This window comes from Coregonus clupeaformis, chromosome 10, assembly GCF_020615455.1.
Source record: "Coregonus clupeaformis isolate EN_2021a chromosome 10, ASM2061545v1, whole genome shotgun sequence".
Lineage (NCBI taxonomy): Eukaryota > Metazoa > Chordata > Actinopteri > Salmoniformes > Salmonidae > Coregonus > Coregonus clupeaformis.
Window position 1 is genome coordinate 9,005,324 of NC_059201.1, and position 16,065 is coordinate 9,021,388.

At 44.7% G+C, this 16,065-nt stretch overlaps 1 protein-coding gene across 1 annotated transcript; it reads left to right on the forward strand.

The window, feature by feature from the left end:
* Positions 1-503: 503 nt before the first annotated feature.
* LOC121575823 (CD9 antigen) lies at positions 504-15,308 on the forward strand. Its single transcript, XM_041889114.2, has 8 exons — positions 504-1,064; positions 6,004-6,106; positions 11,983-12,080; positions 12,721-12,795; positions 12,902-12,997; positions 13,128-13,193; positions 13,822-13,905; positions 14,051-15,308. Exons 1-8 carry the CDS (start codon positions 996-998, stop codon positions 14,114-14,116), a joined length of 657 nt encoding a protein of 218 aa, XP_041745048.1. The 5' UTR covers positions 504-995; the 3' UTR covers positions 14,117-15,308.
* Positions 15,309-16,065: the final 757 nt, after the last annotated feature.

The window sequence follows — 16,065 nt, forward strand, 5'->3', positions numbered from 1 at the left end:
AAAATATGGAACAGTAAATGAAAATGTTCAATATCTTTCGTTTTGGTTAAGGTAGCTAGTAGCTAGCTAGATAACAACAAAGGTGTCAGCTAGATATGACATGCAGGAGCATGCAGGGATCTTGCGTGTCTACGTTTATGCTAATTTGTATTTTCGAATCTGAGCGTAAATGGAGCCAAATATATTGATAAAAGTCACCAGGTCCGAGAGAGATTTACATAGTTATCAAAACGTCACGCCAGGGGAAAGTCTACATGAAACAAACGCCTTGTTTGAAGTGGTTCTAAAATCCCTAATGGAAAAAATAAATGGTGAAAAAATTATTGGAACCATTTCCGTGTTTGACCACTAGGTTTTATGGGTATTATGACACGTCCACTGTGGTGTAAAGAGGGGTTGGTTGTTTAGCAACAAAACCGGCTTAGATTGTTGACAAAATATAAACTATATTTTTTCTCCAATGTTTATTGAAAACATACATACATTTACACAATGAGCACTTGTTGACGCTCAAATACTGCTTACAGTTGTTGGTAGCTAACTACAGAATTGTAGCCATATTAGCATTGCTATGAAATCAGTCAAAACACCTCAAAACAAGACATTGTATCAAGAACAAATATGAAACTAACTGAGACGAGTCACTTACGATTCCCCACATGGCAGTTTCGTGTCATTGTTGGTAGCTAGCTATCTGGCCATCCAGAATCACAACTCAGAGACTTTTTCCCCATTGAAGCGTCCGTATCGTTTTCGTGACGTTGTCAGCTAACCCAGCTATGGGCTGTCTGATTGATCTCTACACTCATGAGTCAATGACAGAAAATGGGCGGTCCGAAAACTAGCGTAAAGCTCCTCCAATGTTGTCATTTTGAGATTGCAGCGCGGATTGTATGATTGATGTCCAGTTATTTCCAACCCACATTTTGAACAAAATCTCACTGTCTTCTTGATATTTTATTAGGCGTAACCGGATTTAAAGAACCTCTGGCATCATGAGTAAAGTGCAAGGTGGGATGAAATGCGTGAAATATATCCTTTTTGTTTTCAACTTCATATTCTGGGTAAGTGTTGGTCCTACTATCGATCAGTTAATATACAGTTATTAAATCATAAACATGGTTGCATGTGTGCATAATTGATCGTGATGTATAGTGACTCCTTATAAATTGCGGATGCATTTTGCAGCAAGTGAATCTCGCACGCTGGTCGTAGCCGATTAATTTATATTGTTATGTCGGTCTGCAGGGAAACTTAATTTCGTTTTAGGTCTATCTCAGCAATGTTCTCAGATTTTTATCAGTGTTATCAACATAACACGTTTCTTTTTTTTGCACGTATGTTGTTACCAATAGTAGTCTTATTCTGACGGCTGAGATAGGATTCTCTCACACACACACGCACGCACGCACACACATGCACACACACATACCCTCTCTCTATGGCATCCTTCTTTAACCATGGTGTGGCACATTGCACCATCTGAAGTTCATGTTTAATGTCAACAAAATGTGTGAATTAACCTCTAAGGGAAATGTTATTTAAATATTAATGAAATTGTTTACTATGTTAACAACTATTATATGTATGCAAAAAGTATGTTGCTGTAGACACTGTTATTCCCTGGTGTGAGTCAAACATAGCATAGGCCTATGAATTTGTTGCAGAACTGCAGTTTGTTGCTACATTTCCAACATAGCTATCTATGATCATAGAGATCCTATTAAATAACTAGATGGGCTTTGTCTTGAAACCTCACAGTTCCAGAATGGGGTGAAAATGGCAGCCATATTGGTCAGGGAGAAATCCAAACCTGTCTAATTGGAATGAATGGCAGTAGAGGCATAATCTTGATTATTCTTATGCAGGAAAATAAAAGTGAGGCATGTGATATATCAGACATTGTGTAATAGAATTATTGTCAACCTAAAATATTAATTAAAATATAGTTTCTACAGGTTTTATACACATTTTCCGATAAATAGCCAAAAATATGTAAGCAGACCATAAATGTCTCCATGTTTTGTTTAATTGGAAAGCTGTGAGTACTATTATGTAATACAATATCAGTACTTGTTGCATTTACAACTTGTCTAAGTCCTATCATCAACTGATTTCAGCCAGTGTATGGCTGTGGATGGACTGCATTGTTTGAATGGAATGTTGGCATATAGTCCCAGTCGGTATTAGAACGTCGCAGCCCTGCCCGCCTATGGGGAAACAACCAGTGGTTACCTAGGTTACCCCATTTGCTCACAGCAAAAACATTACCTTTTTCAAACACAGTTTTCTTGTTGTCTGCTTGTTTTAGTTAATTACCAAAACTACATTTAAGAAAAGTACAACATGTCTAAAGATCACTTTTCAACATTGCCTGCTCTCGGGCGTTCTCACTACTTAAACGTAATATTGTAGGGCTTCCCTCATGCCCCTTTTCATGACGGTGCTAGCAGCCATGTGAGTGAGTGAGTGCTAGCTAGCTACCAACCAGAACATTAAGCTAGCCAAGACCAACAACACAAACAAACTCACTATACAGCTACAAGTAGTGAGTGGAGTTACAAACAAACTATACTAAACAAGTTAAATGTCTTACCTTTGACTAAATGTTTTCCACACACATAGCTACGTGTAGCCTAATTGGACACCAGGTCCTCACATTTCCCACTCTCTGACGACGAATAGCCTGATGCCACAGGGCTCTTCTCGCAGGCTCCATTTCCCTACGTGGGCGCATTGCAAGCCGTAGGTCGGGATTTTTGACCTGGTTGAACGGCAGCTTTTCGGCACTTTTTGTTATTTCTGTATAACAAAAAATCGACTACGAAGTTGGCTCTTTTACACTGGGGGTCAATGTGAAAGAATGTTTGTTTCCCTCAATTTGTGGGTGTGGGCGAATATCGACTCAGACTATTAGCAGTGAATTTGAAACATTTATGGAATTATTCCTCTAAAGATGGCTAGCAAGCTATCAAACATACAGTGCAGATACATTCTTAAAATGCATTATTTTACACTATCTTATCACAGAACTGGCAAACCATGGTTGACCAACTCCCTGACCAAAATGTCTGACATTTAGGCCATCATAAGAAGGTTCATGTTCATTCTAGTATTCGAATTCCTCATTCTATGGCACCACATTTCCGATCCCCCTCCCACGAACAATTTGGCATTGTGATGTGAGTGATGTGACTTTTTTTGGGGGGGGGAGAGATGTGTTGAGTTTTGTCTCGAGGGGGGGGTGGGTGGGATCTGTTTTGGCCACATCTTAAAGTAGTTTGTTGTTATTTTAAAACGGATGGGCACAGGCACTGCTCATTCTCGGAATATCAAGGTTATATTTGTTTATTGCCTGTAAACCTGACGTTGAATTGCATTGAATTCTAGGGAAGAAATTACAGTTTGAATCAGGCAAGTTTCCTCTCACGACCTCTGCAAGCCAGAATGTTGAATAAAATGATATTTTAACATACTTTACCGGTTGTCCGTGCAGTTGGTCCTTTTGGCGGTGGGAATGTGAAACTATATCCACAGGAAAGTATAATTACATAAACTTTTCAAAGCGCTGGTAGTGTGTTCAGATTTCTATCACCTGAAGTGTGCGCACAAGATCAAAATACATGAACAAGACTCATGCATACTTGCCGAGCTCATGAACGTGTTAACATGGTTCTGCGCATGCTGAAGGTGATAGAAATCTGAACGCATTGCCAGCGCTTTAAAAAACGTTGGATATATTGTCTCATATTCCTACCAACTGTACGGACAACCTGTAAAGTATGTTAAAATATAATTGTATTCAACATTTTGGCTTGTAGAGGTCGTGAGAGGAAACTTGCCTGATTCAAACGGTAATTTCTGTCGGGTTTCCAGGTAAATTTGCTTCTATACATGTCAGCAGACTCAGCACACATTTAGGCCTTTTACACAAAGAATAAGGGAACAAGGCTGTCAGATGTTATCTAACAATTGCTAAGATATGTGTACTTATCAAAAGTTTTTTTTTTTACCTGTTTTCATATTGTTTTCTACAATTAGATTTTTTGACCAACGTGTCACATTTCTGAAACTGAAATACAAATACATTGTTCTTGATGGTATATGTAATATAATGGCTATTTGAGTATCTCTGTTCCCAACAGCTCTCTGTCCTCGGTAAGACAATTGGTCGTCCCCAGAGTGGTGTCACTTTGTCAGACAGCAGCCCTTTGTGCTCAGTTAAGAGACAAAAAGCAGCAGCCTTGTGAGCTGAGTCAATGAGGGCAGGGTGGTAGTGGTGAGGAGAAAGCCAATGAGGGCAGGGTGGTAGTGGTGAGGAGAAAACCAATGAGGGCAGGGTGGTAGTGGTAGCTGTAGGCACAGATTTAGGATCAGTTTACCCTCTGCCTATCCCTCTGCTTCTCCATCACCATTATGGCGTTAAAATGCAACACTGATCTTAGGTCAGAGTCTTGGGGCAGTGTCTACTCTGGCTGCCCCTCTACATGGTGCTCTGAAGGCCAAAGGCCCCAGACGTTAAAGGCAGACTAGTTAGCATTTATTACTTTTTTATTACAACATAATACCATTAGATTTCTACTATGTGCAGTAATGGTTGAAAACAACTGTTTATGGTGTATAGGTTTTTAATAGGACACAGAGGACACAAGGGCTATGGTTAGTTGTGAAGTCAATTATTTTCATACTGGATGTTCCTTTTAATGAAAACAGCTATTTTTGACAGTTGTTGTTTTCAGAGTAAAACATTTTATTGAAGAGTCTGCCCAAGAGTAGCTGCTCAGCCTCTATGTAAGGCCAGGCACCACATGGATGGAGTACCACCTTGTATTAGTGGGTTTCAATCAATCTGTTATTCTGGTAAAGCTCTCATGGGGATCAATGCTGTGCAGTGTCCTGATCTGTTCTCAAGGTCAACTCTAGACATTGCTATTATAAATAGACACCAATCAGTCTGTATCTCATCTATAGTATGCAACATCATGTTTTAATAAGGGTTAAGGTTCATGTATACAATATTGTGCTGAATGGGTTAATTGATTGCCAATGTGTTGCATTGTTATACAGTGAATATCTGTTGTATATTGTTGATTAATGAATACATGTATTTATTTATTTCCACTAAATGTTATGCAGTGAATATTGGTGTATGTTGTTGATTAATGAATACATGTATTTATTTATTTCCACTAAATGTTATGCAGTGAATATTGGTGTATGTTGGTGATTAATGAATACATGTATTTATTTATTTCCACTAAATGTTATACAGTGAATATTGGTGTATGTTGGTGATTAATGAATACATGTATTTATTTATTTCCACTAAATGTTATACAGTGAATATTGGTGTATGTTGGGGATTAATACTCCTGAATACTCCTGAGTGGCGCAGTGGTCTAAGGCACTGCATCGCAGTGCTAACTGTGCCACTAGAGATCCTGGTTCGAATCCAGGCTCTGTCGCCGCCGGCCGCGACCGGGAGACTCATGGGCGGCGCACAATTGGCCCAGCGTCGTCCAGGGTAGGGGAGGGAATGGCCGGCAGGGATGTAGCTCAGTTGATAGAGCATGGCGTTTGCAACGCCAGGGTTGTGGGTTCATTTCCCACGGGGGGCCAGTATAAAAAAAAATCTGTATTCACTAACTGTAAGTCGCTCTGGATAAGAGCGTCTGCTAAATGAAAAAATAAAAAATAAAATAAAATAATTAATGAATACATGTATTTATTTATTTATTTCCACTAAATGTTATGCAGTGAATATTGGTGTATGTTGGGGATTAATGAATACATGTATTTATTTATTTCCACTAAATGTTATGCAGTGAATATTGGTGTATGTTGGGGATTAATGAATACATGTATTTATTTATTTATTTCCACTAAATGTTATGCAGTGAATATTGGTGTATGTTGGGGATTAATGAATACATGTATTTATTTATTTCCACTAAATGTTATGCAGTGAATATTGGTGTGTGTTTATGCTTTTCTGCTCCCCAGCTGTGTGGCTCGTTGGTGTTGGCGGTGGGATTATGGCTGAGGTTTGACCCAGAGACAGTCCAGCTCCTGACTGGAGAGGAAGCCCCTGAGACCTTCTTCATAGGTGAGTCCAGTCCACAGTGAGACCAGGAGCCCAGACCAGCTGAACACCCTCCCCACTGTTCTATTGGAATTAGTTACCAGTCTTGTGTTTAGTATGGCACAACGTAACCATAGCGAAATGCTAACATCTCCTCTGTTTCAAAACATTTCCTCACATTTCCTTGTACAGAACACAGCCCAGCTACCTACAATGTTCACTAGGGTAGGAATACGTTAGAAGTACAGTATTTAATGGGTGGCTATCTTTGTGTTGTTGAAGCATTTCCCATCAATCTGTTCTTGTTCTTATCTCATATGAACATACACTGAGTGTACAAAACATTAGGAACACCTTCCTGATATTAAGTTGCACCCCCTTTTGCCCTCAGAACAGCCTCAATTCGACAGGGCATGGACTCTACAATGTGTCGAAAGCATTCCACAGGGATGCTGGCCCATGTTGACTCCAATGCTTCCCACAGTTGTGTCAAGTTGGCTGGATGTCCTTTGGGTGGTGGACCATTCTTGATACACATGGGAAACTGTTGAGTGTGAAACCCAGCAGCGTTGTGATTCTTGACACACTCAAATCAGTATGCCTGGCACCTACTACCATACCCCGTTCAAAGGCACTTAAATCTTTTGTGTTGCCCATTCACCCTCTGAATGGGACACATACACAATCCATGTCTCAATTGTCTCAGGGCTTCAAAATCCTTCTTTAACCTGTCTCCTCCCCTTCATCTACACTGATTGAAGTGGATTTAACAAGTGACATCAGTAAGGGATCATAGCTTTCACCTGGATTCACCTGGTCAGTCTATGTCACTCAGCTATGACAGGAACCGTACATTTTTGATGGATTATTCTATTAGAGAGTCAGCACTCCCTCCCTCTCTCCCCCCCTCCTTCTCTTCCCCCCTCCCTCCCTCCCTCCCTCTCTTCCCCCCTCCCTCTCTCCATCCTCCCTCTCTCCCCCCTCCTGCTCTTCCTCCTCCCTCCCTCTCTCCCCCTCCCTCTCCCCCTTCCCTCCCTCTCTCCCACTCTCCCTCTCTTCTCCCCTCTCTCCCCCTCCCTCCCTCTCTTCCCCCCTCCCTCCCTCCCTCTCTCCCCCTCCCTCTCTTCCCCCCTCCCCCCTCTCTCTCCCCCTCCCTTCCTCTCTTCCCCCCCTTCCCTCCCTCTCTCCCCCTCCCTCTCTTCCCCCTCCCTCTATCCCCCCCTTCCCCCCTCCCTCTCACCCCCCCTCCCTCTCTCCACCCTCCCTCTCTTCCTCCCTCCCTCTCTTCCTCCCTCCCTACCTCTCTTCCTCCCTCCCTCTCTTCCCCCCCTCCCTCCCTCTCTTCCCCCACTCTGTAGGACATAATCATAGGTTTATTCTTGCAACAACAAACATATTTCCCACAAGAGCTCTTTGAAGAGAAAGTGCATGGAGGGCATTTTCCTGAGCGTCCAATTAAATGAAAACTACACTTTTAAATAACATTCACACAATGTGTCATGTCACAATCAATATTAAACATTGTATATGTATTCAAATACTCTGTCTTGTGTTTCAAGGGACCTCTCAACGTTCAGTATTAAGTACACTTCAGTGTTCCATACAATAGCCTCTCTCTCAATGGGTCTCCACCATGGATATTAGTAGAATGCAGCCTATTCTTCTTACTCCCATTTAGAGCGTGACCTAAAATGGTGACTTCACTTTATCAGCTCTTCACCATGCCTTCACCCAGTTGGCTGCTGCCGTCAGGGTGCTCTGAGGCTACGGTCTCCTAGTGACCGCCACTCCCATCAGCCAGAAAATCATGATATCATCAAACATTGCGTCATTCATTGCACATTGTGATATCGACATCTGGTGCCAGCTTCTTGATTCAATCCTAGTTAAATGTTGTTCAAGGAGATCTGGCTAGATGCCCAAGCCTTGGGATGATGTATGCAATGTAGCTGGTTATAATAACACAATCAAGTTCATTTTGGCTTTCAATGCAAATGTCATACCAGCGCTTGCCTGGGCATCCAAACCATGTGGTACAAAGAGAGCTGCCTACCCAACATAGTGACTTCTAAGTTTGGTAATATATTTTAGAAAAAAAGGATTCCAAAAGGGTTCTTTGGCTATCCCCATAGGAGCACCCTTTTGGCTTCCATGTAGAAAGGGTTCTACATGGAACCCAAAAAGGTTCTACCTGGAACCAAAAAGGGATATCTTATGGGGACAGCCGAATAACCCTTTTAGGTTCTAGATAGGACCTTTTTTTTATTTTTTCTTACATTTACATTTTAGTCATTTAGCAGACGCTCTTATCCAGAGTGACTTACAGTTAGTGAGTGCATACATTTTCATACTGGCCCCCCGTGGGAAACGAACCCACAACCTTGGCGTTGCAAGCACCATGCTCTACCAACTGAGCTACACAGGGCTTCTTAAGAGTGGATTGGCTGTAGCCAACAATACATGCATAACCTTGTGTTCTTATCCATTTAATTTCACATTTAATGAGGAGACATTGCAAAAACATAGCACTACGATTGATCATGCTTTATCATATTGCCTTGGCAACACAAGATGCATATTACCTTGGGCTGCATAAGAACCACACCTTATTGCAGCTGTACCGACGAGACATGACCAGACTGAACAGACAGAGATACCATATAGGGGCAAGGTGGCAGCATTCTCTACGGATGATTCACTTTCCATTCTGTCACCTCTGTGTCTGTCTAAGCTGAGACAAGCCTATGGGGAGCAGCCACAGTAGATTTGCACACTGAATGCTCAAAGATTTGCATTTCCCATTGATAACCTCCACCAATGCTGGGCCAGCACAGAAGTGCAAATGCTTAGATATGGCAGATATTGATAAGGATGAGTGCTGTACATGTGTTGGAAAGGTCTCTCTTATCAACGTCGCTAGCTTTGTTTGTGTAAAGCAAGGTACCTGTCTTGTCTCATGGTGTTTTCCATTGCTAAGCAGGAGATCAGCTTTGAGCCCACCCTGCCCTCTTGTTCCCCGTTTCCTCCCCCAGCCACAGCGCAGCCACAGCGGACCACTTCGCTTCACCTCCTGCCTATTGTTCTTAAGCAACGAAAACACCTTGGCGCGCCACGGGCCCCCATGTGGTTTAATTAGGCAGCCATAGCAGTTCCTGCCTGTGTCGTTGATTAAGCCCTGAACACGGAGCATGGGGACCGCCCAGGTGTACCATTACTACCCTATCACAGGGCTGGTAGTGAGGGAGGGGGGGACATCACAGGGCTGGTGGTGAGGGGGGACATCACAGGGCTGGTGGTGAGGGGGACATCACAGGGCTGGTAGTGAGGGGGGTGGACATCACAGGGCTGGTGGTGAGGGGGGGACATCACAGGGCTGGTAGTGAGGGGGGGGGACATCACAGGGCTGGTGGTGAGGGGGGGACATCACAGGGCTGGTAGTGAGGGGGGTAGACATCACAGGGCTGGTAGTGAGGGGGGGACATCACAGGGCTGGTAGTGAGAGGGGGACATCACAGGGCTGGTAGTGGGGGGGACTTCACAGGGCTGGTAGTGGGGGGGGTGGACATCACAGGGCTGGTGGTGGGGGGGGGACATCACAGGGCTGGTGGTGAGGGGGGTGGACATCACAGGGGGCTGGTGGTGAGGGGGGGGACATCACAGGGCTGGTAGTGAGGGGGGACATCACAGGGCTGGTAGTGAGGGGGACATCACAGGGCTGGTAGTGAGAGGGGGGACATCACAGGGGCTGGTAGTGGGGGGGACTTCACAGGGCTGGTAGTGGGGGACATCACAGGGCTGGTGGTGAGGGGGGGGCATCACAGGGCTGGTAGTGAGGGGGGGACATCACAGGGCTGGTGGTGGGGGGGACATCACAGGGCTGGTAGTGGGGGGGGACATCACAGGGCTGGTAGTGAGGGGGGGGACATCACAGGGCTGGTAGTGAGGGGGACATCACAGGGCTGGTGGTGGGAGGGGGGACATCACAGGGCTGGTAGTGAGGGGAGGGGACATCACAGGGCTGGTAGTGAGGGGGGGGACATCACAGGGCTGGTAGTGAGGGGGGGGACATCACAGGGCTAGTGGTGGGGGGGACATCACAGGGCTGGTAGTGAGGGGGGGGGGACATCACAGGGCTGGTAGTGAGGGGGGGACATCACATGGCTGGTGGTGGGGGGGACATCACAGGGCTGGTGGTGGGGGGGACATCACAGGGCTGGTAGTGAGTGGGGGGACATCACTGGGCTGGTGGTGGGGGGTGGACATCACAGGGCTGGTAGTGGGGGGGACATCACAGGGCTGGTGGTGGGGGGGGACATCACAGGGCTGGTAGTGGGGGGACATCACAGGGCTGGTGGTGGGGGGGACATCACAGGGCTGGTAGTGGGGGGGACATCACAGGGCTGGTGGTGGGGGGGACATCACAGGGCTGGTGGTGAGGGGGGGACATCACAGGGCTGGTAGTGAGAGGGGGGGGCATCACAGGGATGGTAGTGAGGGGGGGGACATCACAGGGCTGGTAGTGAGAGGGGGGACATCACAGGGCTGGTAGTAAGGGGGGGGCATCACAGGGCTGGTAGTAAGGGGGGGGCATCACAGGGCTGGTGGTGGGGGGTGGACATCACAGGGCTGGTGGTGAGGGGGGACATCACAGGGCTGGTGGTGGGGGGGACATCACAGGGCTGGTGGTGAGGGGGGACATCACAGGGCTGGTAGTGAGAGGGGGGCATCACAGGGCTGGTAGTGAGGGGGGACATCACAGGGCTGGTGGTGGGGGGACATCACAGGGCTAGTAGTGAGTGGGGGAGACATCACAGGGCTGGTAGTGAGGGGGAGGGGGGCATCACAGGGCTGGTGGTGGGGGGGGCATCACAGGTCTGGTGGTGGGGGGGACATCACAGGGCTGGTAGTGAGGGGGGGGACATCACAGGGCTGGTGGTGGAGGGTGGACATCACAGGGCTGGTGGTGGGGGGGACATCACAGGGCTGGTAGTGAGTGGGGGGACATCACAGGGCTGGTGGTGGGGGGTGGACATCACAGGGCTGGTGGTGAGGGGGGACATCACAGGGCTGGTGGTGAGGGGGGGGGACAGCACAGGGCTGGTGGTGAGGGGGGGACATCACAGGGCTGGTGGTGAGGGGGGGACACACAGGGCTGGTGGTGGGGGGGACATCACAGGGCTGGTGTTGGGGGGGACATTACAGGGCTGGTAGTGAGGGGTGGTGATGATCTTTCCTGCTCCTTGTGTTGAGAGGGGTGTGTTGCTCAGGCATTGAAAGGGGAATACCTAGTCAGTCGAACAACTGAATGCATTCAACTGAAATGTTTCTTCCGCATTTAATCCAACCCCTCTGAATCAGAGAGGTGCGGGGGGCTGCCTTAATGGACATCCACGTCATCAGAGCAGCTAACGAGGACATCCACAGGCCTCTGAATATGAGTGTTGTGTTGATGAGAGACATTATAGAGAAATGTACTGCTGCAAATTCAGCAAAGTGGAGCATTGGATTACCTTAGCAACACCAGGATATTCAAGGTATGCAAAATATATTCAAATCAACCAAGAGGCACTTTGAATAATGTGCAATGAGCACTTTGAAGTGGGAAAGTACCTTGTTTTAATGACACTTTTCACCACTGTCAGGATTTTGCATCTCCTTTCAGCTCCTGTATTTTCCACATCTGACACTTCAGAATGTCAACATGTTAGCTGTCTTACATATGGGAAATTACTACACTTCAGTTTGCAGTTATCTAGTGTGTTGCTGCATGGTTTGGTCCATGTGCAACAATCTTGCTTAATGCTGCCACCATCTGTTGATTCACTGAACTCCCCCAGTCCCCTTCCCCAGTCCCCTCCCCCCTCCGCTCACTCTCTGTCTCTGTCTCTATCTCTCCCCAGCCGTGTACATACTGATTGGTGCAGGTGGGGGCATGACGCTGGTGGGATTCTTTGGTTGCTGTGGAGCTGTGAAGGAGTCACAGTGTCTCCTTGCGTCGGTGGGTAATTGGTGGGAGTTTTACCTTAGGCACCTAGCCTCAGGTTGTCTCTGTTCAGTGGAATGGAATTTTAACTAAGCTCTACCCAACCATCTTGACTCAACACAAGCCTCCCACTGGGCACAGACGTCAATTCAACATCTATTCCACGTTGGTTCAACGTCATTTCATTTAAATTACGTGGAAACAACATTGATTCAACCAGTATGTGCCCAGTGGGCTTCTCTTATGAGTATACTGTTAGCAGGCCCTGAGTTTTTACTGACCATATGTCCTGATCTGGGAAAACTCCTGGCCATATGTACAGGATACTGTATGGTAGGCTATGCATTAATATGAACTGGGTGGTTCAAGCCCTGAATGCTGATTGGCTGACAGTCGTGGTATGTCAGACCGTATACCACGGGTATGACAATATTTCTTTCTACTGCTTTAGTTATGTTGGTAACCAGTTTATATTAGCAATAAGGCACCTCGGGGATTTGTGGTATATGGCCAATATACCACGGCTAAGGGCTGTATCCAGGAACTCCGCGTTGCGTTGGCTTAAGAACAGCCCTTATCTGTGGTATATTGGCCATATACCACATTCCCTCAGGCCTTATTGGTTAAATATGCCACTGCCCTCTCTGTTTTGCAGTTCTTTGCCTGCCTTCTTGTAATCGTTGGTGCAGAGGTTGCTGCAGGTGTGTTTGGATTCATAAGCAAAGACAAGGTATATCCACTCCAATCAATGTTCTGATATTAAACTTGAATGAAAGACAACTTATTAATACTGCAATCTCGGACTAATTTTAATTCATCCTTGATCTATGTTTTAGATCATTGAAGATGTTCAAAAGTTCTACAGTGAATCTATTTCAGAAGGTTCTGAGAATTCCAACCGCACTGCTATAGCGGCCATTTACCACGATGTTGTGAGTTAAACTAAATGTTTCTTTATGCTCTCATTATGTACTTGATCATGTCACATTGTCAATGTTGTCCCTTTCTATGTTTTGATATGCTATATTTATTTGTTATATTCTGTTTTATTTCCATTTGTAGCTGAATTGCTGTGTGGACTCCGTGAGTAACCCGTCTCAGTGTCTTGACGCTGATGAAGACCGCAAGGTACAAACAACCCTTCTTTGTGCTCTTAAGCTGCAGTATCATACATTCCTCTAGGGAGCAGTATAACACCATTGAAAACAACATTGTTTTACCATAGGTCTACTAGCTATTACTGTAGGCCTGCTGTTGTCTATTTGACCTAATTTCACATTACATTATTAATATCTCAAATAAAATCAAATTGTATTTGTCACATGCGCCGAATACAACAGTGAAATGCTTACTTACAAGCCCTTAACCAACAATGCAGTTTTAAGAAAGAATACCAAAGAAAATCACACAAAAAAATACAATACAAAATAAAAGTAACAAATAATTAAAGAGCAGCAGTAAAAATAACAATAGCGAGGCTATATACAGGGGGTACCGGTACCGAGTCAATGTGCGGGGGAACCGGTTAGTCGAGGTAATATGTAAATGTACATGTAGGTAGAGTTATTAAAGTGACTATGCATTGTTTTATAGGCTAGTTATAGTACAGTAGTACCTATAGCTGTGCTTAGAGCATGGGTTTAAGAGATAATGTATGCTCTATATAGGCTAATGAATATACCCTCAATGTTCTCTTATTAAGAAAAAGTGAATAAAGGTATTGTGACATTAACCTATATGCTATGTCTGTTTCCAGGACTGTCGGAATGCAATAATGGACTTTTTCAATGAAAAGCTCTACATTATCGGATATGTGGGGATTGGTGTTGCAGGAGTAATGGTAAGAATCTTACTGACACTCGGGCACAAATTACATTATGTTACATATGGTAACTCGTTATATAATTATTTACAATATGTTACAATAAATCTGTATTACAAGCTTATAGCCTACTAATACAGATGTTTTTTTGTTCTCTTCTCAGGTCATTGGTATGATCTTCAGTATGGTCCTCTGCTGTGCAATTCGGAACAACAGGGAGGTGATATAAAAAGAGCCAGTAGCTTCTCCCACCCTGCAGGCTTAATACAGACTCACCAGCTCTTTATAATCACAATGCCTGAACAATGAGGGGACATCACATCTGGGACGGTGGACAGGGGGAGCCTTTTTTTTTTACACAAACGTTCTGAGTCCAGGGGTCAATTTAGTGGTGCGGGTGTGATATCACAACACTCAAATTATCACAGGGATTTCCCCTTCCCCTGGACAGAGGCAGTTAGACCAGACCACCTCTGTCTTCTCTGGCATCTCTGTAACCTGAATAACTGGCCTCTCACTGCACGCCTCTCCAAGCACAACGTGGCTCAGCATTTGGCACTACTCTGAGACATTCCCAATTTTTAGCATCCTCTAACACTGCTAGCATTCCATGTTCATGTAAACTCTTCCACTTTGACGCAGGAATGTGATGGGTGAAGAGCATTGCTGTAAATACAAACTCCTTTGTGTGCTGTTTTTAACGTTATTTATCCAATATCTTGTAACCTCAGTTTAAGGGTTAATTGTGTGTACAGAGCTACTGTAGTCATCCATCGCCTGCTTGTAAATCTGTATTTAGGTCAGTAATCTTAACTCCAGGCCTTGAGTTTTACATAACTGTTTTTGGGACTTGCGCCTATGCATCATACATTTCATTACTCACTAAATGCCTCAAATGTGCATCTTTGTACAGACAAGCCCAAGCAACCTATTCCTACCACAGCTGCATATTTTACTTTAACAACCTGTATGTTGTTGTCCTTTATTTGGCCCATCAGCAAAGTGTTGCTCTGCTAGAATTATTCCCTGTTGGAAAAGAGCAGGTTTCAGCTGGACCGACTTTCTGAATAACTATTGTCATCAATATTCTGTGTCAGGGAGGCAGCTACATTTTATGAAGTACTGTTCTGTCATTCTGTCAATGTCCAACCTCCTGATGTCTGGATGTTCAAGCTTTTTGCATTGTCCTGTGTGAGGTCTCAGAGAACACAACGTGTGAACTGTTCCAGTGAGTTAGTGTATATTTTGAGTGAATTCTACTGGGTGTTAATATTGTGTGCACATAGTCGGCTACACTGTTGTAGATCCAGGTTATGTATGCTAATAATGTCAAACAAAAAAGAAACCATTGAATGCTTTTATTTTATCAGCTTGTCCATTTTGTAGCTGTTGCCTGTAAAATACAGTGCTATGAAAAAGTATTTGCCCCCTTTCTAATTTTCTCTACTTTTGCATATTTGTGATACTGAATGTTATCAGATCTTCAACCAAAACCTAATATTAGATAAAGGGAACATAAGTGGACAAATAACACAACAATTACATATTTATTTCATTTATTTCATAAACAAAGTTATGCAACACCCAATTCCCCTGTGTGAAAAAGTAATTGCCCCCTTACACTCAATAACTGGTTGTGCCACCTTTAGCTGCAATGACTCCAACCAAATGCTTCCTGTAGTTGTTAATCAGTCTCTCACGTCGCTGTGGAGGAATTTTGGCCCACTCTTCCATGCAGAACTGCTTTAACTCAGTGACGTGTGGGTTTTCAAGCATGAACTGCCCGTTTCAAGTCCTGCCACAACATCTCAATTGGGATTAGGTCTGGACTTTGACTAGGCCATTCCAAAACTTCAAATAAGTTGCTTTTTAGCAGATGTTCATGTAGACTTGATTGTGTGTTTTGGATCATTGTCTTGCTGCATGACCCAGCTGCACTTCAGCTTCAGCTCACAGACGGATGGTCTGACATTCTCCTGTAGAATTCTCTGATACAGAGCAGAATTAATGGTTCCTTCTATTAAGGCAAGTCGTCCAGGTCCTGAGGCAGCAAAGCATCCCCAAACCATCACACCACCACCACCATGCTTGACCTTTGGTATGATGTTCTTACTGTGGAATGCAGAGTTTGGTTTTCGCCAGGCATTACTGGAACCATGTCGTCCAAAAAGTTATACT

Excerpts from the sequence above, each read along its gene's own strand:
- LOC121575823 (XM_041889114.2), top strand. The coding sequence starts at position 996 with ATGAGTAAAGTGCAAGGTGGGATGAAATGCGTGAAATATATCCTTTTT. Across the intron at positions 1,065-6,003 it reads TTTTCAACTTCATATTCTGG|CTGTGTGGCTCGTTGGTGTT; the intron begins GTAAGTGTTGGT and ends TCTGCTCCCCAG. Across the intron at positions 6,107-11,982 it reads CCCTGAGACCTTCTTCATAG|CCGTGTACATACTGATTGGT; the intron begins GTGAGTCCAGTC and ends ATCTCTCCCCAG.